The 25,590-nt window shown below is 38.5% G+C and overlaps 1 protein-coding gene across 1 annotated transcript in view; it reads right to left on the bottom strand.

The window, feature by feature from the left end:
- Window positions 1–8,431: 8,431 nt before the first annotated feature.
- LOC120534381 (zinc finger C3H1 domain-containing protein-like) overlaps window positions 8,432–25,590 on the bottom strand; it is a 99,540-nt gene continuing 82,381 nt past the window's right edge. Inside the window, exons 29-35 of the mRNA XM_039761930.1 lie at window positions 24,257–24,361; window positions 23,689–23,854; window positions 23,421–23,521; window positions 14,784–14,885; window positions 14,586–14,625; window positions 9,015–9,077; window positions 8,432–8,909 (exon numbers count right to left, since the gene is read on the bottom strand). Coding sequence (XP_039617864.1) covers window positions 8,772–8,909; window positions 9,015–9,077; window positions 14,586–14,625; window positions 14,784–14,885; window positions 23,421–23,521; window positions 23,689–23,854; window positions 24,257–24,361 — 715 coding nt within the window. The 3' untranslated portion in view covers window positions 8,432–8,771. The remainder of the gene's footprint in view (window positions 8,910–9,014; window positions 9,078–14,585; window positions 14,626–14,783; window positions 14,886–23,420; window positions 23,522–23,688; window positions 23,855–24,256; window positions 24,362–25,590) is intronic.

Genomic DNA, 25,590 nt, shown 5'->3' with positions numbered 1-25,590 from the left:
CTCAGCAACACCAGAAGGTCTGAAAAACCACAGAAGACAAGTGTGCTAGATGATTGCAGAATTCTGTGCTTGGTGATGGAGAACCCCTTCACAACATTTAGCCAAACCAAGATCACTCTCTAGGAGGGAGACCCATCACTGCCAAAGTCTACAATCAAGAGAAGACTTCATGAAAGTAAAGACCGAGGGTGTACCACCAGGTGCAAACTACTGGTCATCCTCAAGCATAGGAAGGTCAGGTTAGACTTTGAGAGAATTGATGAGTTGTATGAGAGGTTGGACACCAAGGAGGGTGAAAAGGACCTGTACTGATTGGCTAGACAGAGGGACCGAGCTGGGAAAGATGTGCAGCAGGTTAGGGTGATAAAGAATAAAGATGGAAACGTACTCACAAGTGAGGAGAGTGTGTTGAGCAGATGGAAAGAGTACTTTGAGAGGCTGATGAATGAAGAGAACGAGAGAGAGAAGAGGTTGGATGATGTGGAGATAGTGAATCATGAAGTGCAACGGATTAGCAAGGAGGAAGTAAGGACAGCTATGAAGAGGATGAAGAATGGAAAACCCATTGGTCCAGATGACATACCTATGGAAGCATGGAGGTGTCTAGGAGAGATGACAGTGGAGTTTTTAACCAGATTGTTTAATGTGAATCTTGGAAAGTGAGAGGAAGGCTGAGGAGTGGAGAAGAAGTATACTGGTGCTGATATTTAAGAACAAGGGGATGTGCAGGACTGCAGTAACTACAGGGGAATGAAATTGATGAGTCACAGCATGAAGTTATGGGAAGGAGTACTGGAAGCTAGATTAAGAAGTGAGGTGATGATTAGTGAGCAGCAGTATGGTTTCATGCCAAGAAAGAGCACCACAGATGCAATGTTTGCTCTGAAGGTGTTGATGGAGAAGTATAGACAAGGTCAGAAGGAGTTGCATTGTGTCTTTGTGGACCTGGAGAAAGCATATAACAGGGTGCCTAGAGAGGAGCTGTGGTATTGTATGAGGAAGTCGGGAGTGACAGAGAAGTATGTAAGAGTTGTACAGGATATATACGAGGGAAGTGTGACAGTGGTGAGGTCTGCGGTAGGAGTGACGGATACATTCAAGTTGGAGGTGGGATTACATCAGGGATCGGCTCTGAGCCCTTTCTTATTTGCAATGGTGATGGACAGGTTGACAGACAAGATTAGACAGGAGTCCCTGTGGACTATGATGTTTGCTGATGACATTGTGATCTGTAGCGATAGTAGGGAGCAACTTGAACAGATCCTGGAGAGGTGGAGATATGCTCTAGAGAGAAGAAGAATGAAGGTGAAGACAGAATACATGTGTGTCAATGAGAGGGAGGTCAGTAGAATAGTGAGGATGAAGGGAGTAGAGTTGGCGAAGGTGGATGAGTTTAAATTCTTAGGATGAACAGTACATAGTAATGGGGATTGTGGAAGAGAGGTGAAGAAGAGAGTGCAGACAGGGTGGAATGAGTGAAGAAGAGTGTCAGGAGTAATTTGTGACAGACGGGTATCAGCACAGGCCCCTAAACTCAGGCCCCTTCTTCAGGCAAGATGTAATCAATTACAATTACAAATTACAAACTACATGAAGAAGGGGCCTGAGTTGCCTTGAAAGCTTGGAAATTGTAATCTTTCTAGTTAGCCAATAAAAGGGGTAATTTTGCTTGACTTTTTCTTGACAACGGCAAAAGGTACACATTGGTAGAATCATATCTGAAGCATAAATGTCTATGTAAGTCATGTAAGGCTCTGGGTGTGTGTGAGGAAAAATGTTTTCTGTTTTGGTTTTTACCTTATGCTTGTCCACAAGACACGCTTCCCCTCGATCTAATGTAGGAGTCGCTCAGATTACTGAAGGGGCTCACCTCCCAGCTCGTTTTATTTTTATAGGTGTTGTTCATAACATGTAAATATATTCATGTGACACCCTGGGGCCTGTGCGGGTTTTAATCTGTTTTTTGCTGTAAGTCATTTTCCAATTACATAGACAATGTAGAAGAGTTGGTATTTGTCATTCATTATGGACCCCACTTTTCTTAAAAACCAAATTGATCCAACAGTCACCAAAGCGTACAAAATATAGACCTGAGAAGATTTGTAAAGAGTGTCTCATAACAACAAAAACATCACAGTGGAGCACCAGCTCTATACAATACAGCACATGTGGTAAGAGCTCTCTTATCAGATCCGGAGGACACTTGCACAGATGCCTCCATGCCACTCCAAAAGAGTACAGCGTTAGCAGAAACTGGCAGCATCTTTAAATGCGCACTTTTTGATTACGAGGCTGAGTGATTTCTTAACTAGGGACACCAACTCTCTGCGTTTTTCCAGAAGATTGAAGGTTAAGCATATTTTGATCCATATTTACTCATTTCCTATATTACAAGCTATAAGTATTTCAATGCATGGCTTGTCTTCTTCTGTGACACTGAGTTAAATACATTTGATTCCATATCATGATATGCTTCAGTCCAAAAAATAAATACACACACCGGCAACTTTATTATCTGTTCATCTGCTTGTTAACACAAATCTCTAATCAGCCAATCACATTGCAGCAACTCAATGCATGTAGGCCTGTAGACATTGTGAAGACGATCTGCTGAAGTTCAAACCGAGCATCAGGGTGGGGAAGAAAGGTGATTGAAGTGACTTTGAAGGTGGCAGGGTCGTCGGTGCCTGATGTGCTGCTCTGAGTATTTCTACTGGGATTTCCATGCGCAACAATCTCTAGGGTTTACAAAGAATGGTCCAAAGAACAGAAAATTTCCAGTGAGTGGCAGTTCTCTCGGCCTTGTTGATGCCATGGGTCAGAGGAGAATGGCCAAACTGGTTCGAACTGATAGAAAGGCAACAGTAACTCAAATAACCCCTCGTTACAAGCAAGGTATGCAGAAGAGCATCTCTGAATGCACAACACGTTGAACCTTGAAGCAGATGGGCTACAACAGGAAGAAACCACACCAGGTCACACTCCTCTCAGCTAGGAACAGGCAACTGAAGCAAAAATTCACATGGCAATAGAAAATTGGAAAAACGTTGCCTGGTCTGATGAGTCTCGATTTCTGCTGTGACATTCGGATGGTAGGGTCTACAACATGAAAACATGGATCCATCCTGCCTTGTATCAATGGTTCATACTGGTGATGGTGGTGGTAGTGGTGTAATAGTGTGGGGGATATTTTCATGGCACACTTTGGGCCCCTTAGTACCAACTGAGCATCATTTAAATGTCACAGCCTACCTGAGTATTGTTGCTGACCACGTCCATCTCTTTATGACCGCAGTGTACCCACCTTCTGATGGCGACTTCCAGCAGGATAACGCACCATGTCACAAAGCTCAAATCATCTCAGACTGGTCTCTTGAAGATGACAATGAGTGCACTGGCCTCAAATGGCTTCCACAGTCACCAGATCTCAATCTAATAGAGCACCTTTGAGATGTGATGGAACAGGAGATTTGTATCATGGATGTGCATCTGACAAATCTACAGCAACTGCATGATGCTATCAGGTCAATATGGACCAAAGTCCCTGAGGAATGTTACGGACACCTTGTTGAATCAGTGCCTAAACGAATTATGGCAGTTCTAAAGGCAAAAAGGGGGTCCAACCTGGTATACCTAATAAAGACGTTGTCTAAAAGATGGGTAGATATGAAAGGCACTATATAAGAGATAGATAGATAGATAGATAGATACTTTATTAATACCAAGGAGAAATTCACATACTACAGCAGCAGCATACTGATAAAGAACAATATTAAATTAAAGAGTGATAACAATGCAGGTCAAACAGACAATAACTTTGTATAATGTTAACGTTTAAACCTCGGGTGGAATTGAAGAGTTGCACAGTGTGGGGGAGAAACGATCTCCTCAGTCTGTCAGTGGAGCAGGACGGTGACAGCAGTCTGTCGCTGAAGCTACTCTTCTACCTGGAGATGATCCTGTTCAGTGGATGCAGTGGATTCTCCATGATTGACAGGAGTCTGCTCAGCGCCCGTCGCTCTGCCATGGATGTCAAACTGTCCAGCTCCATGCCTACAATAGAGCCTGCCTTTATCACCAGTTTGTCCAGGCATGAGGCATCCTTCTTCTTGATGCTGTTTCCCCAGCACACCACCATGTAGAAGAGGGCGTTTGCCACAACCGTCTTGATAGAACATCTGCAGCATCTTATTGCAGATGTTGAAGGGTGCCAGCCTTCTAAGGAAGTATAGTCAGCTCTGTCCTTTCTTGCACAGAGCATCAGTATTACCTTAGGGTGTTTGTGGGAGTTCCGCTTCTGAAACAGGAACAGAGACTGAAAGGAAGAAATTAAAAGATATTGGCGCACCTCTCTGGGCTGTTAACTTAGCCTTAGAAGGGTCATGGACAGCACGATAAGGCTCGTTGAAATGGAGAAGGGCCACACCCTCGGGCTCTTTTTGTTTTATTCAGTCTTTTTGGGGGAAAGAAATGCTGAGTGATGTTTGGGAAGGTCATGAATGAGCGCAGGATGAAAACATCGTGGAAGTTCCAAACAGTATATAAATAAATATATATATATATATATATATATATATATATATATATATATATATATATATATATATATATATATAAACTGCTCCAAACTTTGAAAGCACATCAGATCTCAATGGGGAAAAAATCCTGCTGGCTCTCTCTACTGATATGGACTAGGTAATATATGCAGCTGCTAAAAACAAAAATTACAGGTGGGAAATCTGACCAAGCAGGACAACTAAAATGAAGCATAAAAATTTTGCTTGAGCAATGAGTGCTTTGCTTCACATGAGATAATTAACTTCTCATTAAGAAGTTGGGTTGGAACAAAACCCGCCCGCCTCCAGGGCTTAAGACACCCCTGTTTTAATGTGTTTACCATGCACATGCAGACACCGTGACTTAAAGTGGAAAATTAAAGCCATTTGCCAGGAAAACCCACCACAGATGAATTACATTGGTGCTTACGGGTTGTATTTTAGTTGAATGAGCCCTAAAAGGACTGCATTGCTTCTGAACGTTAAGGTCCAGAGGGTTACAATAACTAAATGGTGTTCTCTCACCCACTGCCAAACCAGGATTTACATCCTTGTGACTTGAATTAGGGCAGACTGTACAGCATGGAGGGGGAAAATTCCCTTTAAAATGGTGGGAGAATTGAAAAGCTGTGCCATGACACCCATTGTTCTGGCAGTCTGCCGTTTGAGATTATTTCACGTGATAAATTGCAGGTCTTCAGTTCAAAAGCAGAAGGGGGACTTGTCAGAGGAGACGGTCTGACAGTTGTTCAGGAAGCAGCTGAAGGTGGTGGCCAGTCACTGGTAGACACTGTGAATGGAGTCTACACATGATCGTCTGCCATGTTTTGGATGAATGTGTTTAAATGCAGACTTTTTGATAGACTAATTGATGATCCACAAGGGTTTCTATGGGCCTGCAGAAGCAGGAGAGCCTTCCCGTAACCTTCATAATAATTGTAAGGCCAATTGTAGTAGGAGCAGACAACTGAAATCACCATTAACTGCACTTGGAATATTCAAACAGTCTTCTCTTAAAGTGATCTTCAAGGAGCCAGCCCTCTAGTGGAAGACACGAGTAGCGGACATGTTGACTCAGTCCACTCAAGTTCAAGTCTTTGCTTCGATCAAAGCTCTGCGTGCAGAAGCTGTTAGGCATCTCTGTTGAGACTCATTTAATACAGTATGTCTATGCACTATTGGGGAGACACAAATAATGTAAACCCAAAACCTTGAGTATTTTAAAGTGGTAGAATTTCTCATCCATTGTAAATGCATGTAATTTATACAATTTATTATTATATATGATATCAAGGTTTAGTAAACTGTACTGTACGAGGAATTTCAAACTACAACCAGACGGCATTTAGTCAAGATCTGCATCGCTACTAACAAACATTTAAATGAAACCCTTCACTCAGGACTGAAGTACTACTGAGTCTGCAAGACAAAATTCAGGCACTGCACTGCACTGTTTGTTCAAGTTGGCATCACTCTGATCTTGATCACAGCTAGAAGATGAAGCTCATCTGCTTCCTTCCTTACCCAAGACAATAACAGTGTTTTCTGTGGTAGTTCTTACTGCTTGGGTATTTGTAAGCAGAGTATTTTGCCAATTAAGTTTTATTTTGATGCCAGACTTCGCACTTTACTTGTCGAAGAGTCACAATAACCATCCAACTATGTATTATTTCAAACTTTCCAACTTGATGCTTCTTTAAGCCACATGAAGAGAACAAGTGTCAGTCAGTCATGTATTTACCAAAATGTACTTGAATTTAAATGAAAGATGCACTTTATTGTATACCAAATTGATAACCAGTTAGTGGTGCTGCTGCCAAGGTACTGGACCCCATGGGCTTCCTTCTTACAGTCCAGACATTTGCTCAGGTAGACCTGTAAAGGAAGAGTATGGTCATCTGTAACTGGCCTCAGGGTGCTGGAGGCTATGCCATGTACAAGGATGGGTAGGAGAGGTGAATTTTGTTCATAAAACCTGATGGACGTAGTTTTATCATTCAGTTTTGGGCACAGATGACTACACACAAAATAATCTGGACTATATTGTCCACTTTAGTAAAGCGCTAGCACACCATATGCATAAAATGAGCTTTGTGGTGAACCATATTCATATATAGCTTTTACTGAAGCTGTGCATTCTCTGCTTTTCTTTGTGCTTGAGGTGGTTGGCGATGCAGTTTCTTATATCTTGAGCTTCTTTAAAAGGCAAAATGCCCCTTAGAAAAAAGTAGTACAATCAAGCTGAAGTACATCTTTATCACTGGTGTGCACCAGCCCCAGGTTCTTGACTGCATGGTGTGCAAATCAACTGATGAGATCTTCATCCAATCTTGTTTGTAAATGCACTGCCTACTGTCACACACAAGCGTATGGAAGGCAGGCTAAGGGCTTGACCAAGGGTGGAAAATAAGGGCAGGGATTGGCGAAGTGCATCAACCTCTCTTCTTTCTCTTCTGCAGAACATCTGACCAGAGGCCTGCCTGAAACTTGCTAGACACACCTCCTACCAATTTTTTTTTTTTACAGTACGTAAACTCACAGAGCTTGTTTTGTGTAGGACGATAAGCATCAAGAAAACAGTGGGACCAACAGGAGGAATGTCAGACAAGTTAAAATGCAGCCCTGGAGCTGCCCCACCAATCAGTCCAACCAACATGTTTAAAACTTTCTTGTTGCCTTTCTAAAGTCCTCCATTTTTATTCACTAGAAGGAAATGATTGTCCCAATCAACGCTTACTTAGCCTCAGAGCTGCACAAGGACATTTCCCACCAGCAGACTCCCATAGATTTGAAAAGATACTGCTAATCTTCATCTAGCCCCTTGGAGAGCAGGAGCACAGTAAGTTTGACGCTGTCATAAAGAGCTTGTGGTCTACATGTACTTAACTTATTGTCTGTCTTGTAAGGGACCTTATGACAATACGTATCGTGAAGTGTGCTATATAACACATATTGATTGCTGAAAAGTTTAAATTAGTGAAAGATGTATTTAATTAACCTGAAGCAAGCACTTAATGTCCATAATTAAATGCTATTTGGATGGAACAAAATACATCAGCAAAGTTAAAGAAACAGTTCAAATGTTTCAGAGTTTTGCCTGATTTTGAAATCTCCTGGGAGTCTAAGTTATCCGAGTGTCCTCAGATGGCTGAGGAGTCCATCCCGTCAAGCACAGATCTTGGGAAGGGGGGTAAAAGATTTTGTGCAGGGCTAACAGAATGCATTACACAAAAAACAAAGTCAACAAAGGCTAAAGAAAGACTCTGCAAGTCATTGGTATAAATAGTGAAAAGAGTTTAATATAAACACATTAAGATAACAATACTACAAAGTAGTATTCCATACAAAACAGCCAAATGAAGGTTGGTGTTCAACTGCTTTTTAGATATTCTTTATAACTGTTTATATAGATATTTTTTATAAATATATATATAAACATTGATAAAATTATTTTTGTTTTCACAAAATGATTGCACATGAGCTCTTGCCCTTTATTCTTTCTCCAGGTTCCACATGTGGAAAATGGGGAGCCAACAGCAAGCTCTGCTGCACTTTCAAGTTCCAGTAGTCTCTGCGGCAGAGTCTCATCATAAGCAGAAGAGACCCCGGGAAAAGACTTTCTTCTACCGAAACGCGATCAACATAATAAATTTGCAGAGATTACTTTCAAAAAAATACCTGATGTTCCGCTTTTATATAAATTAATATCCTGAAATAAAGAAAATTTACAAAATATGGTTCTTGGAAGAAAACAAAAAATATATATGTACGACAAAGTAAAAGACAGAACGAGTTGTTTAGCCCTCCTATTAACATGTAAACATTAACACCAAAAGAAAGATGTCACAGGCATCAAACTTGAAGCTTGAGTAAAAACTCAATGACAGTACAAAAATAAAGAGGAAAAAAAAAATAAAAATAAAATAAGATCTGCCATTCTGAAGAACCATACTTACGTACATGATGTAAGAAGATTCTTAAAAGTGCCCAGATTTAGGCCAAGCAGGAGGAGTTCTTTAGCCTTGGCTCTTGGATGTCTTGAACAGAAAATGTTCCCTGGCGTCAGGAAAGAACACTGAACTGGGGAGGAGCGACACTTGCATCTGCATCTTGCAGACACTAGAATTTTTTTCTCTCTCTCCATGGAGAAAATTTTTTTACTTAAGCCGTTAAGATATTTTGGGGAGGGGACAGAGGACTAACTGTACCCGTAGGTCAGTGATCCTTTCCTTCCGTTCTGTTTGAGCTCAAACTTAAAAGCTCGTCTAGACTGACTCCAGCCTCTTGGCACTTGGAAACAAGCTTTCTCAGGTTATCAGTTTTACCTCCTTCTGAAGCTTCAAACAGGAGTTGCTGTAACAAAAAAAAAATGGAAGCAGATTTTACAATAAAGGTGAAACACACAAAGTTAAAAGAAAGAAAAGAAAAACGACTCAAGGGGTGAAAAGGAAAATTTACATCTTTCCATAATGAAGCACAGAGTGGCAGCTTCTGTAGAGCTTGGCGATAAAGACGGCGGACCTGTAATATAGTAAAGAAACAAAAGAAGCACAAGATTAGGGACATTGCACAAATTACAAGGAAAAAATAAAAACAACTTAAAACTGAGACAGACTAGTCTAACTGTAAAGTAAACCCAACTGCTTATAATGGAATATTACAACAAGAGTGGCCTGTGGATTATCCCAAATCCCCCTCCCCCCATCTTCTAATCTGCTGTTCAAAAGAACTTCAATGTGTAAAAGTAATGGATTATGCAAGGCAGGCTCCTAGAAATAAGGACTCCGTAATGTGCTCTGCTGCTTTGTACTATATATAAATAAATTATATGCTACCATCTAAAGCAACTATGTAAAAAAAAAAAATTAATAATATATTAAATTAATGCAAGTGAACCTATCTTGGTATTTTTTTTTTATGTCTACTAATGTGCTCATTGATAGGATGATGCCCAAACTAGAGATGATATCCACTTTGTGGGACCCTGAATTGGTCAGTTTGTTAGATAATGAGAAGACCGATTATAGAAGCAAGAAATTAAGTGCTGCGTGGCTGAACCTCTCACCGAAGATGTTTTAATGTAAGGTAGTTCTAGTCATTGATCATAGCAAGTAAAAAGTTAACTGTATTATGTAAATGGGTCAATAAAGATGCTAACCTATAAAACACAGCCTACACTGTCTTGGTTTCTCTTTTCCAGTTTAATGGCTATTCTTCTGTTTTCACCCACAATTGCTGACAGCAATCCCCCACCCTCCCAAATTATGGGGCATAGGAGCACGCATTTTATAATCACATGTCCTTGCCAACACCAACCTCGTTTATGTAACATTAAGTGTAACTTTGAGAACATATAAGAGGGACAGTGAGCTTACTCATGTCAAAGGCATAACAATCATGACAGTGAAACTGTGAGTGGCTCATTACAACAGTTATGGCCCCTTTCATTAGTCTGTGTTATTTGGATTATACAGCCAAGACATGCAAAAAAGCACCAAACAGCTTACAGCATATGTTTAAAACTAACAACTACGAACAAGAAAAGTTTGTGTAGTAAAGTTGTATGAAATCCATGGAAAACAGAAAACATCTAGCAAATGTTTCTTAAGCAGCAAGTGACTGCTTTATTTACCAAAGCTACACAATCCACATGTTAACCATTATGCTGCCAATTACAGTACATCATACTGATTTGGATGGCTCAAGCCAACACCATGATCATCGCGCACAAGAATAGAACCAACATAGGGGTCTAGGCTATTGCAGGACACTTTTCCTCTTACACTGAAGGGGATTTATCAGCAATTTCCACCTTAGGGGAAGATAAACCAAAATAAAGCCTTTTTATTCAATTTTTCACTAAACCCTGACAGATAGCTTCTCAAATGTGATGGAACTTGTGTTTGTGTCAAATTTATACATTCCTTTGCTTAGAAAATGCTGCTGAACTAGGAGAAAAACACAGGTGCTCACAGTGATTTTTTTGTTGTTGTTGTTGTTTTCTGATACAGAATGTCTCGTGTACAAGTAAATGCCAGGTCTGCTTTTTCACCTCTGAGGCGTTCCAAAACATTTAAAGAAATTGTTACAGCATTTGTCACCATGGGCACCCCTCCTACCTCCAGAAGCTTACCAAGGAGGGACGCTCAGAATAAAAATATCTAAATTTATATAAAATACAAATGATTTTTCACATACACACAAACATAAATATTTGTATGCACACACACAAAAAAAAAATCACATTTTTTTGATTATGCTTGCCTATGGTTCATATGGACATATTACCTATCATTTGAAACATCTCAGTCTCAGCTATACAATGCTATGAAGCTTGAAAACGGATGACCCATTGAGCCACAGCTACCCCTTTAGAAACGCGATGTGGTAGATGCCAGTCATGGCTCCCCAGCTCCTCCTCTTTGGAGGATATCTCATGATCGATAACATCATACAAACATGCACTTGGATTTGTACTGATCAGGAGAAAGTGCTGTAAACACTGATGTATCACTAGTATATATTCGCTGTTGTTTTGTGAAGTAATATGTGAAAACACATGAAAATTCAGACTTCTGCGGTATGACAGTAGTTCATTATGCATGCCTGGGCTGGGTCCTTTTGTTTAAAACATGGCCTTGTTATGTGTTGTTGGAAATATAACAGTCTCAGCTATTCAATGCTATGAAATCTGCGATGGTACTGAGCCAGAGCTAACTTATTTTCTCCCAATGAGCAGTTCTTATATTATGCTGATTTATTGATGTCATAGTATGCAATTTCTAGAATTAGTTTTTTTCAATTTTGTTGGAGACAATATATGAAACACTGCACATATGATTTCATACCAGATTAAAAGTCAACTGCATGTACTGTAACGTGATCATGATGATGGTGAAGTTGACACACATTGTTTGAACACCAGTTATTTTTTGTGTCAGTTGTGTGGCATAGTTGACCCACATGATGAGGCAAAAGATTTTTTTAAAAAAACATTTTTGAACCCTTGTTCGGCCTGGTCACTTAGAGTTTAAGGGGCACGGCAAATTAAAATATTTCCAAAGCATTATGTAGATAAAAAACCAAGAGAATCCAGAGGAAAAAACATGTAGGTACACAGAGAATATGCAAACACCACAAAGGTGCTGACCAGGCTTCAATTCTAACAATTTTCTCTACTTTTCACTGCTGAGCAACACTAATAAGCTGTTTCACCAGAAAAGCTATTTAACTGAATTACTCAAGGGATCACATGCTGAAGAACATACGACGGAGTTCTCTACCTGCTGAAACACTTCTTTAAAAAAATATTTGAAGAGAAAAAGCATTATCTTAAAAAAAGCGGGTCAGAATACAACATGCAAATTAGAATAAAAATCTAAAGCAGCAGAAAACTATTTCTGCACTTTCTAAAACAAAGACAAAAGAAGACTCATCACTGGAGAACAAAGAAAAAAAAAACATGTCTCTGGAAACACCGCCTCACACAAAGTAACGAGCCTTGCTTTCTTGGCTAATGCATTTTTTTTTTTACTTATGTACTTCACTTTCAAGAATTGAAATTATTTTCTTCCCATGAGCAGTTCTTATATTATATTAATTTATTTATGTCATTTATATGCAATTCCTTGTACAGCCCACCCCACTTTCATTGGGTATTTTGGGGGGTTCTTTGATAGTGTAGGCAGGCAGGTTAAAAAGCAAAAATTAATACATTTACAGGTGAACTGAGCAAATGGAGCTATTTCACGATTAGACAGTGGAAACTTAACTCGCATATCAATGGCTTAGACATTCCTTCAAGAACCTCTAACCTTCTGGGGGGAAAAAGCTTTACAAATAGTACAACCCTTTCAGTGTAAAGGAAGAATTGCAAACAAATAGCAAATTACCACAAAATATGAAAACTATCACAGTCATACATATATAAATAGAATTAAGACAAACCACTACATTCAATCAATAGATTGCTGCCATGTGACACTAAATCATCTTGTGTCTTTTATTAGCCAAGTATGGAGTTAAAATGTTCAAGATAGAATGATTTAGTAGTTGTGGAAAAATGAATATTTAAAGCTCAATACTATAAAAAATACTTTCATTTTTTAAAACATCTGCCCATTCAGAATGACAAAAGAGGCATGCTATAAACAAAGTAAGACAGCCTCCATTACTCTATGATAAATTATAGTTCCTAACAGTACTGACCAAAACCAGTCCCTTGAGATTACTCAAAGTATGTTGCAGTTACAGCTGTAGCAACGTGGATATTAAAAGTATCAAGAGCTCAGTGAATAAAAGCCAAGATGTGTCTATTCACAAATGGCACTTGAGGACTGGCATTCATCATTTGATCCCTAGAGGGAGAACTAACATTGAAGATAATCTTAAAATCTGCGATCTTAATCATTTTAGCTAGCAGCACAAACATCAAGAGGGCTTTAACAGTCCATGTGTGACTCAAACAACCGCAATCTTTCTAAAGAAATGCACAGCAAGCAACAGACACTACAGTGAAATGGCAACTGCTGGCGAAATGTCAAGTGTCTGTAGCCATTTTAAGGAATCACTTTAGTGACTTAATAGTTATTTCAACATTAAGGCCTAGTGTTTTACATCCATAATAAACCAATATATGTTTATGTATATTTTGCAAACAAACAGAGCACAACCATATATAAACTGAAAAATTTACAAATATACACCAACACTATGTAATATATGCATACATTACGGATAACACACACGGTATTATACATTAATGGAATATACACACAATTATATAAAACAACAGACCAAACACCTGAAATTGTGTACTATCTAGCTCTACAGTGGACAGTACCCTTTACTTTGAGGACTGACCACATGAATATCACTTGGGGAAAAAAGGTGCAGCCAGGCAGTTGGCATTGGATAGTAAAACGTGAAACTACTAAAGTGTTAGATTAATGGTTCTCAAGCTCAGTCCCTGCTGTTTCTGTAAATTTTCATTCCTGCCACTTTCACAATCTGGCAGACATTTTTACTTTTATTTTAATTTCATTAACTAGCTGACCTTTTTTCCTTCTCCTATTCTGCAATAGGAAAAAGTGAATCAGTGTGAGAGTTACAAGATACTACCAGAGATAAGCCATGTGTGTATTATTCTGCAATATCTGCACATGCTTAACTGTTTTGTCATTGTCTTTTTAATTCATTTTTTCTGTGGAGTTTGCTTTCTTCATTATATTCAAATACCAATAATTAGCAACAAGCAGAGCAAAGGGGCAAGCAACTCTGAATGTTAAAGGATAGCTACTTCAGCGTTACCCAGTGGTGTAATTCTTAATAAATAATGACTTAAATATCCAGAGCATTAAAGAAAAACAAAGTACTAAAAACAAAAATACCTAATTAACGCATCTAACCTTTCAGTAAATATGTGCAACCAGTTCTTAAAAATACAATTTGGAAAAAATTGTTTGCTTAATGAAAGCCGGCGTCAAATTAAAGAAATTTGTTGGGGCGAAAGCCTCGAGCCCACAGGACTGAACTTTAAAACCCTTTTTTTTTTTGTTAGAAAATGGGACTAATTCTTATTATATCAAACCTCATTTGGCATTTCCAGAATAATGTAAGGACATTTATAGTGGTTGTTAAAGTAAAGCAACAAAGATTGCAATTATGCCAAATGTATTATGCAGTTACACTGCTAAAAATGTGTTTGTTGCAAATGGTAAAAGCGCCCATAAGAAAATAATTTTACTTACTAACACATATTTGGATTACAAACAGCAAAATTATAAAACAATATGAATTAGCACACAATATAAATGCAAATAAGCAGTATCTGAAGATTACTCTTACTAAAAATAACTATGGGTTTCATGGAAAATATGACAATGCAGAAAACTTTACCTAGTCAAATCCTTCATAGAGAGAGGGAAAACAAACTAATGAACATAGAGCTAAGTGAGATGATAGTTGCAAAATGAAAACAAAGCTCACCTTTCTCAGGTACATTTACTTCCCCACTTCAAATACACTCACCTCTGCCCGCCCTTTCAACTCATTTTCAACAGCAATGGCACTGAAGAGTAAAAATAAAAATGCCCATTTAAACATCGCTACTTAAACTGCCAGTCCTCCTTCATAAAGGTATGTCTGTAATTGCCCTATAACAGAAAAGCACTGACAGACCTCGAGGAGGGTAAAGAAAAGAGCATCAAGACTCATCTGCTTTATTACATTTTCCAGGTGGTCAGACAGGTAGGGATGCTGCTGGTTAACATTCGAGCTTGTACTCTCAGGTGCTGGATATTGCCCTCTGTGTATTCCTCGTGCAGAAACCTAGATGACAACAGATATTTCACATTGCCAATTTATACATTTAGCCACTTACCAGAAAATAGTCTTTTTGACCGCTGAATATCCAGCAAAACTACCAGCAATGTTTGAGATATTTGGATAGCTGGACTAATTTTAAATTGCCTACATGTTTTATTAAAAAAAAAAAAATTCTACTAAAGAGCACTAAGGTGTTGTGCCATGTTAGCCATTATAAATGCAGTGAGAAGTCTAGTAAAATGACACCTTTTATTGGTTAACTAAAAAAGACGAAGGGGCCTGAGTTGTCTCGAAAGCTTGCATATTGTAATCTTTTTTAGTTAGCCAATAATTTTACTTAACTTCTTATTAAAGAGCACTATAGACATAAGCAGTGGTTAGTCAGTTCTTATTTAACTTCACACTTGCCAGTTGGCATCTATTCAACTCAAAGAACATTACCAAAGCCTTTGCAAGTCCTGCCCTGTGTGCTGAACCTGTGCTCAAGGCTACTGCACAATAATAAGCATCATTGGAACAATTGTGAAAAGAACACGACATTGAGCTGAATAAATGTGTTACTCCTATTTACCTAGACTGTCCAAAACAACATTAAGTTGTGATGTGAAGGTCCCTGAAGTTCTACCCTATTGCCACAAATTTTGGTAATTTATCACATTAATCTGTGGTTCTTCAAGTAATGGAAAACCTAACATTTGTGAGAAATCTGCCCTTAAGTACCAAAAGTGTCCCTGTGATCTTGTTACAAAATTATTAAAGTAACAGCCTGGGTCCACTGTACAAATTCCTTTCATAATTTTAAACACTTCAATCACATCAACCCTTAATCTCAATTTGCTTAAAATGAAAAAATTGAATTCATTGAAATTCTCCTCCTAGCTCATACTTCTTAGTTCCAGAATCAACTTAGTTGCTCTTCCCTAGACTTTCTCTAGTGCAGCTACATATATTTATGTATATGTAATATGGAATATATGGAATATGTAATATGGAAAACAAACAGTCATTTTAACAAAATGCTGAGCTAGGTGGACGAAGCATGCCTATCCCCCTGAAGACTCCACTAGCTCTTCTTCAGTATTATCCAGATATTGCTTTATTCCCTCCATCATGTCTATTGTCAGTCTGTTGTCAATCCTTTACTGCTCTCCCAGTAGGCAATGCCTTGAACACCTTTACAATAAGGTGTCCAGGGGGCACCCCAACTACATGTTCAAACCACCTTATGGACTTGACAAAGAAGAGCGGGAATTTTATTCTGAGGTCAAAATCCTCTCAAGAGAGAATGAGCCCAACAACCCTGTGCAGGAACCTGACTGTAACCATCTCTCAGTCACCACCCAGGGCTTGTGATTATGGGAATGGATGAAGATGTTGACCGAGCAGTAAATCAACAGCTTCATTCACAGACTTAAATCATGCTTCGACAACATAATCCAAGAGAAAAGTCTTAAAATGCTACTACTGTACCAATGTAGTGGCCAATCACACAATTACATCTGCAAGGAAAATGCCAAACTTTTCTGACCTCTAATTTGTCTACTGCCTGCCACATACTTCCATGCAACTTTAAAGAAGCACATTGACCACAACAGCTTTGCAATATCCAAATCACTGCTGTGAATGTGAATTCAGTGTTGGACCAAACCCAAACAAGACATCTGGGTATTGCTTCCTCCAATAACTGCATATTTATCAGGTGTTTGAGTTTCTTAACACTAGAATTACCAGAGCCTACGAAAAAACTCGTAGATCCATCCCACCTTAAATCGCTTCTTAAAACCATTCTCACATCTCCGCCAGCCTCCTTTGTCCTGTAAATGTGCCGATAAAAACAAACTGCAAGCAGCCGGCTATTCCATCCCCCCACCGACTCAGAACGTGCACGAACGTCTCCGAGATCATGCCTCGATTATCTGGGAGTGAAGTGGAGTTTTAGAGTGAAAATAATAGATTGTTATTTGGAACATACGCATTTCATGTGTGTTCCGTTTCTATAGTGATCTGTGTAAACACAATGTTAAAACAGAAACTTTTTCATATTTTAGTAATAAATGTTACAAAATGTAGACATAAACTACAAAATGTGTGAAGTCTGACAGCCAAAGAGCAAATAAACACTTTCATAAAAGGTTCAAGACTTTTACAACAGCTTCTGTGGCGTACTGGTAAGATTTCATCACTTAGAGCACAGTAGACTTGCTGTACCTCAAGAGATCCGAGTTCGATTCCCCGCTGGGGAGAAAATTAATTTATTTTTAACCTTCGCCGCCTGCCTGAACTTCCTGTCTATCTATATAGTAATAACAGTAATGTTATTATTATATAGGAGCTTCCCTGTCTGCCTATCATATAGTGCCTTTCCTTCCTACCTATCTATATATCTATCCCCTTAGCTGTTTTTTATATATCTATTATACAGTGCCTTCCCTGTTTATTTATATATCTAGTGCCTTCTCTGCCTGTCTGTCTGTACGATTGCATATAGCGCTTACTGCTCTGTACTATTCTGTCCTCTACATGTCCTGGAGTACAAAAGAAACACCACCATACAGCAACATGTGCGAAATGGCAAGATCGAGGAAAAAACACGCGGTCACTGATTACAAACCGCAAGATGAATGAAAGAGACAATATATGTAAAAACATCATCGCACTAATGCAATATTATTTGAAAACGAACACCGTCAGATCGGGTTTGAATATGCGCCCGATCTGACGCTGTTCGTTTTTAAATAATATTGCATGTACTGTGCGTTGAAACTGCTGCACTGAATAAGCTGACTCCTTCTGTAACAGCATCAGCATGTATTCAAACCCGATCTGACTCTGTTCGTTTTCAAATAATATTGCATGTACAGCACTGAACTATTTTAGAATAAAAAGATACATTTGATTTCAGTCAGTCTGTAAGAGCCAGTGTAAATGCATGATAAATGTAAAGGTTAGCTTTTTTTTTTTTAATTCAGTTTCATTCTCTCAGTCGCATTCACGATCCACCTCCCACAATCTGACGATGCTGTTTTCACATAAAGACGCGCTATAACTCAAATGTGATTTATTTGGAGACGTGCTATAGCTCGAATGTGATTTATTTGGAGACGCTATACTCGAATGTGATTTATTTAGGGAAGAAAGTACAATGTCAGGTGCTCATTCAGTGTAATAGGAACCATAGCACAGAGAGATGTGTACACATGTCGTGAATGTAGCAAGGGTGTCTGGGAATTGTTAATATTTGAATGTGATGATTTTATATAGCACGGATCGGAAATCAGCAGTTCTTAGCATTGCACCACGCAAGCTGTCGTATCAACCGCCTACTGTAACTTGCTTTATTTTTTCTTCACTTATACTCTAGAATAAAAGTGCACTTGTTTTGTTATACTTGTACACCAACATATGTTCCTGCGTTTGAGCGACACGGGCATGCTCAAAAAAATAGATGTGTAATGCCACGAAAAGTGCACTCAGGCATTTCAGTTTGCAAGCATTGGTACGAGAATGCAGTCACAAGTACGCTTTATGTGAAAACAGCATTCTCAGATAGGGGGGAGGGTAGGGAAGGATCCTGAACACAACTGAGAGAATGAAAAGTGAATTAAAAAAAAAACCTAACCTTTACAAGTATCATAAATTACATCGGCTGTTACAAACTAAAATCAAATGCATGTTTTTATTCTAAAATAGTAAGAATAAGAGCAGTTTACTTCTCAAAACTGAATCGTGTGGGATCGAACTCATGACCTTTTGAATACTATTCAGCGGCTGATACCATTACACTACCGTGGCAGCTGTAGTAAGTATGTGTCAATGTGGCATGCTAAGGCGGCTTTTTTCTGCAGTTATATTTTTGAATAAAAGCATGCTTGTTCTGTTATATTTATACCTTTTGTGAAAGTGTTTGATATTTGGACTTCAGGCTTCATACATTATATAGTTTATGCTTACATTTTGTCATTTACTACTACAATATAAAAAATGTTTCTGTTTTAAAAATGTGTTTACACGGATTACTGTAGAAACGGAACACACGTGAAATGCGTGTATTCCAAATAATCTATTATTTCCACTCTAAAACTCCACTTCACTCCCAGATAATCAATCAAGGCATGAGCTGGGAGAAGTTTATGCACGTTCTAAGTCGTTGGGGGGATGGAATAGCCAGCTACTTGCAGCTTTTCTTTTATCAGCACATTTAGATTAACAAAAGACACTGGCAGAGAGGTGAGAACGGTTTTAAGAAGCGATTTAAGGTGGGACGGACCTACGAGTTTTTTCGTAGGCTCTGGTAATTCTAGTGTTAAAGTGCTCCTTACACCACCAAAGGGAAAAAAACTCAATTCAGGTCAGATAATGTTTAAGAGCAAGAAGATCACTAACCTCTGCCCAAAGCTACTGCTGTATGAGCAACACTGTGTTTAAACATGGTACTTGTTATGTGGCTTATGAAGACTTTATAACCATTATACCGGTGTTATCTGGAGATATAAGCTCCTGTTACACCAGTTTACCATGGTTAAGTCTAATGGTTGTGACTGCATAATAAACAGTCCATAAACAAAGACCCTTTCCTTTAACCGAGAACATACAGTACAGTAAGCAGCACCTGCTAACAAGTTGTGGCTGGGTTGACCACTATAGTCTCGTACGTCTCGGCCTAAAATAATTTACATCAAGGCACTTGTAGGATACACTGTACTCACTCATGGCCACACACAGCATTGACTCAGGAACCAAACTGATTTGGAACTCAAACTATAATTTACACACCTAAAACTACATTTAATAAATAACTTCATAATACATTGGTTTGAAAATGGGTCTCTAAAATTAAGTATCTTTCAGTTGAATTAAAGAGGTATTCAGCTTAAATTATATCATCACTGTTCCATTTACTGAGCCTACAATAAAACACATCCAATGGCCTCCAAACCCTGTTTGAAATGAAAGATGTACTCGGACCATAGTTATCTTCTTTAATTGTGTTGGAACAATGATGTGGAATACTGCTATTGAAGTTCTCCATAATGAAAGTAATTGAATTAACATTTTAAATCTAAAAGCTAAGGAAAAAAGTACCCTCGAGATGCACATATATTTTCTGCCTTTGCATAGCTAACAAACACTGATAACGGTGATGGGCAAACTTGGTCCTGGAGGCTACAACAGATGTGTGGTTTTATTTAAATCAATCTGACAAACAGGACATAAATTAAGACAGTAAACAAACCTTTTTAGCCAACTGTTTTTTTTGCCTGGTTTTGTTGACATTTATAAAAACAAAAGCACAGACTATTGATGTTAATTAAGTCAAATGTTTTGGTTTTAGAATATTTAGTTTGAGACTCTTTAGTTCTCACTTCTTTGTGAGTGTTCCTAATAAAATGAAGAACATAAAATATTGGTCTCAATGATAAAGGTTCTGTGCTGAGCTTATATTAGATGTACTTCATAGCTCTTAGACATGCCTGTAGACTTGCTCTCATGCTCTACAATCCCACTTTGTCCTTACATGATCTAACACCTTTGCTGTAAGTATTTATCTTGATCTTTTCTAATAAATTCAGCTAAAACTTGACCCATGCATATGGCCTTTACAGTAGAACAAAGGATGCATATGGAGATGTGGGAGGGCTGCAATGTGTAGGCTAGTAATGGGTCACAAATGAATGTCAAGAGCCATGTCCTTGAGAGGCAGTAACCATTTCAGACAGACAGTCTTCTTGGCGTCCCATATTGAGTAATACACTTTCAAATTCCTTACTTACAAAATTATAGGTGTACACATTACAATGCCTTTTGATACCCGCACACACAATTCTTACATATGCCTCCACAGCACTAACAATAGTGACAATTGAGGTAAATTTGAAAATCCCCTGGTAACTCAGTACAGCATGTCCTATGTTCAAACTTCAGTGCACAGATGGAAGCGCGAGTGACTACTTTGTAAATGGTACGTGTTAAAGGAGAGTAAACAAGCAGAAAATACCTATCCAAAATTTCTCTATCCTTTATTTTTCCCTAATAAAAGCAGACACTACAAAGTAAAATTAGTAAAGGCTGGTCCAAACTTTCCATTTAACATCTTTCAAGTTGAGGCTTGTCTCATCTTAAATCTCTTCATCACAACTCACTTCTCTCTAACAGTTGCCAGCTGAGGCACAAGTAAGGAAGGCAAAGGCATGCTGATTCTGAGACTGCAGAATCCTGATAATATAAACAAGGCACTTTGTATAAGGGTAAAGGAAAGAACACAGTGCTCTTATGAGATGCTAGAAAATACTGGAGGCAAATGAGGACAGAAAAAAAATAGTACATACAGAATTCATAGAACCATTTAAAAAGTGAAATATATCGACAGTCGTATGAAAAAGTTTGGGAACCCCTCTCACCCTGCATAATAATTTACTCTACTTTCAAAAAAAAAAAAAAAAGGTTTCAGTAGTATGTCTTTCATTTCCTAGGAATATCTGAGTACTGGGGTGTTTTTTAGTGAAGACTTTTAGTGAAGCAGTATTTAGTTGTATGAGATTAAATCAAATGTGAAAAACTGGCTGTGCAAAAATGTGGGTCCCCTTGTAATTTTGCTGATTTGAATGCATGTAACTGCTCAGTACTGATTACTTGCAACACCAAATTGGAAATTGGTTGGATTAGCTCGTTAAGCCTTGAACTTCATAGACAGGTGTGTCCAATCATGAGTGGTAAAAGGTATTTATGGTGGTCAATTGCAAGTTGTGCTTGCCTTTGACTCTCCTGAAGAGTGACAGCATGGGATCCTCAAAGCAACTCTCAAAAGATCTAAAAACAAAGATTGTTCAGTATCATAGTTTAGGGGAAGGCTACAAAAAAGCTCTCTCAGAGGTTTAAACTGTTAGTTTCAACTGTAAGGAATGTAATCAGGAAATGGAAGGCCACAGGCACAGTTGTTGTTAAATCCAGGTCTGGCAGGCCAAGAAAAATACAGGAGCAGCACATGCGCAGGATTGTGAGAATGGTTACAGACAACGGACAGATCACCTCCAAAGACCTGCAAGAACATCTTGCTGCAGATGGTGTATCTGTACATCGTTCTACAATTCAGCGCAATTTGCACAAAGAACATCTGTATGGCAGGGTGATGAGAAAGAAGCCCTTCTGTACTCACGGCACAAACAGAGTCACTTGTTGTATGCAAATGCTCATTTAGACAAGCCAGATTCATTTTGGAACAAAGTGCTTTGGACTGATGAGACAAAAAACGAGTTATTTTGCCATAACAAAAAGCGCTTTGCATGGTGGAAGAAGAACACCGCATTCCAAGAAAAACACCTGCCACCTACTGTCAAATTTGGTGGAGGTTCAATCATGCTGTGGGGCTGTGTGGCTAGTTCAGGGGCTGGGGTCCTAGTTAAAGTTGAGGGTCAGATGAATTCAACCCAATATCAACAAATTCTTAAGAATAATGTTCAAGCATGAGTCACAAAGTTGAAGTTACGCAGGGGTTGGATATTCCAGTAAGACAATGACCCAAAACACAGTTCGAAATCTACAAATGCATTCATGCAGAGGGAGAAGTACAATGTTCTAGAATGGCCGTCTGAGTCCCCTGACATGAATATCATCGAAAATCTATGGGATGATTTGAAGCAGGCTGTCCATGCTCAGCAACCATTAAATTTAACTAGAGAGATTTTGTATGGAAGAATGGTCAAAAATACCTCCATCCAGAATCCAGACACTCAAAGGCTAAAGGAGGCATCTAGAGGCGGTTAGATCTGCAAAAGGACGCTCAACTAAGTATTGATGTAATATCTCTGTTGGGGTGCCCAAATTTATGCACCGGTTTAATTTTGTTATGATGCATATTGCATATTTTCTGTTAATCCAATAATGTCACTGCTGAAATACTACTGTTTTCACAAGGCATGTCATATATTAAAAGGAAGTTTCTACTTTGAAAGATAAGCCAATGATAAACAAAAATCCAAAGAATTAAGAGGGGTTCCCAAACTTTTTGATATGACTGTATGTGCACATCTACAGCTGTCTGAGAGCAAGGAAGTAGAAGTGACAAGGTTCGGGCAAAAAAATAAAAGTATTAATTGACACTCATCATTCACTCTAATGCTAATCAGAAGTAACCAACCTATTAAATAAAAAGTAGTCATACATCAAAGTACAGATCTATGATTTTACAAAATAAATGTGGAATATTTGGTGAAGTAAAACAGCTTTCACCATTAAGCACTTTTAAATGAAGGATCATAAAAAGGTGAAAATTGAAGACTCAGGGCATTTCCTAATTAATTGGATATGACAAAATCTTGAGCCACAACAGCTCTCTAAGACGGTGTTTGCCCACCACTATGTCAAATGTAAAACCACCTTTCTTACAAAAAGTATTATCTATTTTATCTGTTTAATTTACTTTCAAATAAAAAGGGTCATAAAGCAAATCAATCACTCCTAAAAATGTATAACATTTCCAAAATAAATACAAAGATTACACACAGACTCACTGTCTAACAATATTATGTCATATTAGTATACCTTAATGCCAGTTCAACATTAGTTGGCATGATGTATCTGAACCGTTCCAAAGCTTTGGAATGTTGCATCTGGGGAAGACAGCTTAAATAGAAAGATACCACCTGTGAAACATAAGAAGCATGTCACAAATGTACACTTTTCAAAGATTAAATGCGTTATACGTTGAAACTCTTAAGTGCACCTAATCTCACTATTCCATTCCAGTTTACTTAGACTAACTGCTTACAGTTTCAAAAAATTATTTAAATGATGATGCAAGGGTGCTTACCTTACTATGAAACTCAAAGTTGGTCCAATACACAGCCGAACTGAAAGGGACAGTATATCGAGTGGGCACTGTCACCAAACACCTATGCAGTAGATCTGTAAACATTTTGAAGTCTCGGGTCTTGTTTTTGGATCCAATAAGTTTACTGCTAGTAAAAATTAGATAACTGGAGAAGAAAACAAAGCCGTTAAAATTGATGTCGGGCCAGCAAGTCCAAACAGAGTTTACTTGCCACAAAATTAAAAGACATGCATAGGAAGGATTAAGCATAACAATAAAGTGACATTTCAAGCTTGTAATTTAAATTGAGGTACAGCAGACCCGTTTTCATTCCTGAACAAAGGGAACATTATGCTTTATCAAAAGACTGCGAGAGAAAAGTGTCAAACTCCACGTAGGAGAACTTCATGGAAAATCCAGCCGCGGCCTCTCCCACCTAAGCTATTAAGAAACACGTACAATGGAGACATAAAACAACACTGGAGTGGCTTTGAATGGGTCTGTATGTCAACAAAAGCACACTTTCTAACAGACAAAGAAAAACAAATATAACAAGAATTCCACTTACTCCAGCCAAAGTTTCTGCACTATTTCTTGCTGCATCACAACACCCAAGGCTCTTTCAAAAGTATCCGCTGCTTCAGCAAAGGTAGCATGCACAGATTGCCATAAACTGGAAAAATAAAAAAAATTTGCAATTACTTTTCAAACCAGGTGACCAGGTATTTTGTTATTAGTTAGATTCCATTTGGGTGACCCCTTGTTTTAACACAGGGTTGGACAGACACTGTTACATTACACTTCTTAGCATGATCTTGCTATTGAAAAGCAGGATTTTGGTTTAGTCTCACCGCATGGAGTTCTCTGAGGAATTTTGAGTAATTAATCTCAATTACTAATGTGAAAACAAAACAAACTACATTGTGAATGACAACTATAAATTGACTAAAAATGTTAAATAAATGAAAACACACTTTAGCTTTACTGTAGTAGGTGTATGTTCCTGCTCTGCTATGGCACATCCATCCATCCATTTTCCAACCCGCTGAATCCAAACACAGGGTAATGGGGGGTCTGCTGGAGCCAATCCCAGCCAACACAGGGCGCAAGGCAGGAACCAATCCTGGGCAGGGCTCCAACCTACCGCAGGACACACACACACACCAAGCATACACTAGGGACAATTTAGAATCTCCAATACACCTAACCTACATGTCTTTGGGCTGTGGGAGGAAACCGGAGCACACAGAAGAAACCCACACAGACACGGGGAGAATATGCAAACTCTACGCAGGGAGAACCCAGGAAGCAAACCCAGGTCTCTTTACTGCATGTTGACGAAATTTCATAAACAGGGAATTTCATACTCAAGGACTTCATTGGGAAATTAAAGGGAAGAGCATTTAGAACTAAAGCAGAAAGCACTTCTTTACTCAAAGAACTGGGGTAATCTGGAACAAACAAGAGACATGTGAAGCAGTAACTTTAACAACGTTTCAAAAGTATCTAGATGAGATACTGGGACAGTTTAGGTGTTAGTTAAACAAACAAGCTTGATGGACGGGAAGGCCTCCACTTGTTTGTCTAATTCCGTATGTTCTTAAATACAACTGATGCCACATGACTTCTCAATGGCCATGACACAGTTTGAAAGTTGAGGCCACAACATACGTTTCATTAAGAATTTACATTTTTTTCCAAGGTTCAGCATTTAAATTTAGAAAGTGACTATGAAAATCTAAGTATTCTAGTAAGTAGAACTAAATGTCTTCTGTTTGTGAGGTGTAAAACACCCATATCTCCTAATTCCTTACTAACTAATACAACTACAACTAATACAACTAATACATTAAATGCAGTGTACTTCTGGATGAACATTCATTGCATTGTCAGCTGCCATTC

The sequence above is a fragment of the Polypterus senegalus genome, chromosome 8, assembly GCF_016835505.1.
Source record: "Polypterus senegalus isolate Bchr_013 chromosome 8, ASM1683550v1, whole genome shotgun sequence".
Taxonomy (NCBI): Eukaryota; Metazoa; Chordata; class Cladistia; order Polypteriformes; family Polypteridae; genus Polypterus; species Polypterus senegalus.
The sequence above is the reverse complement of the archived record's forward strand: the minus strand, read 5'-3'. Positions and strand labels throughout refer to the sequence as shown.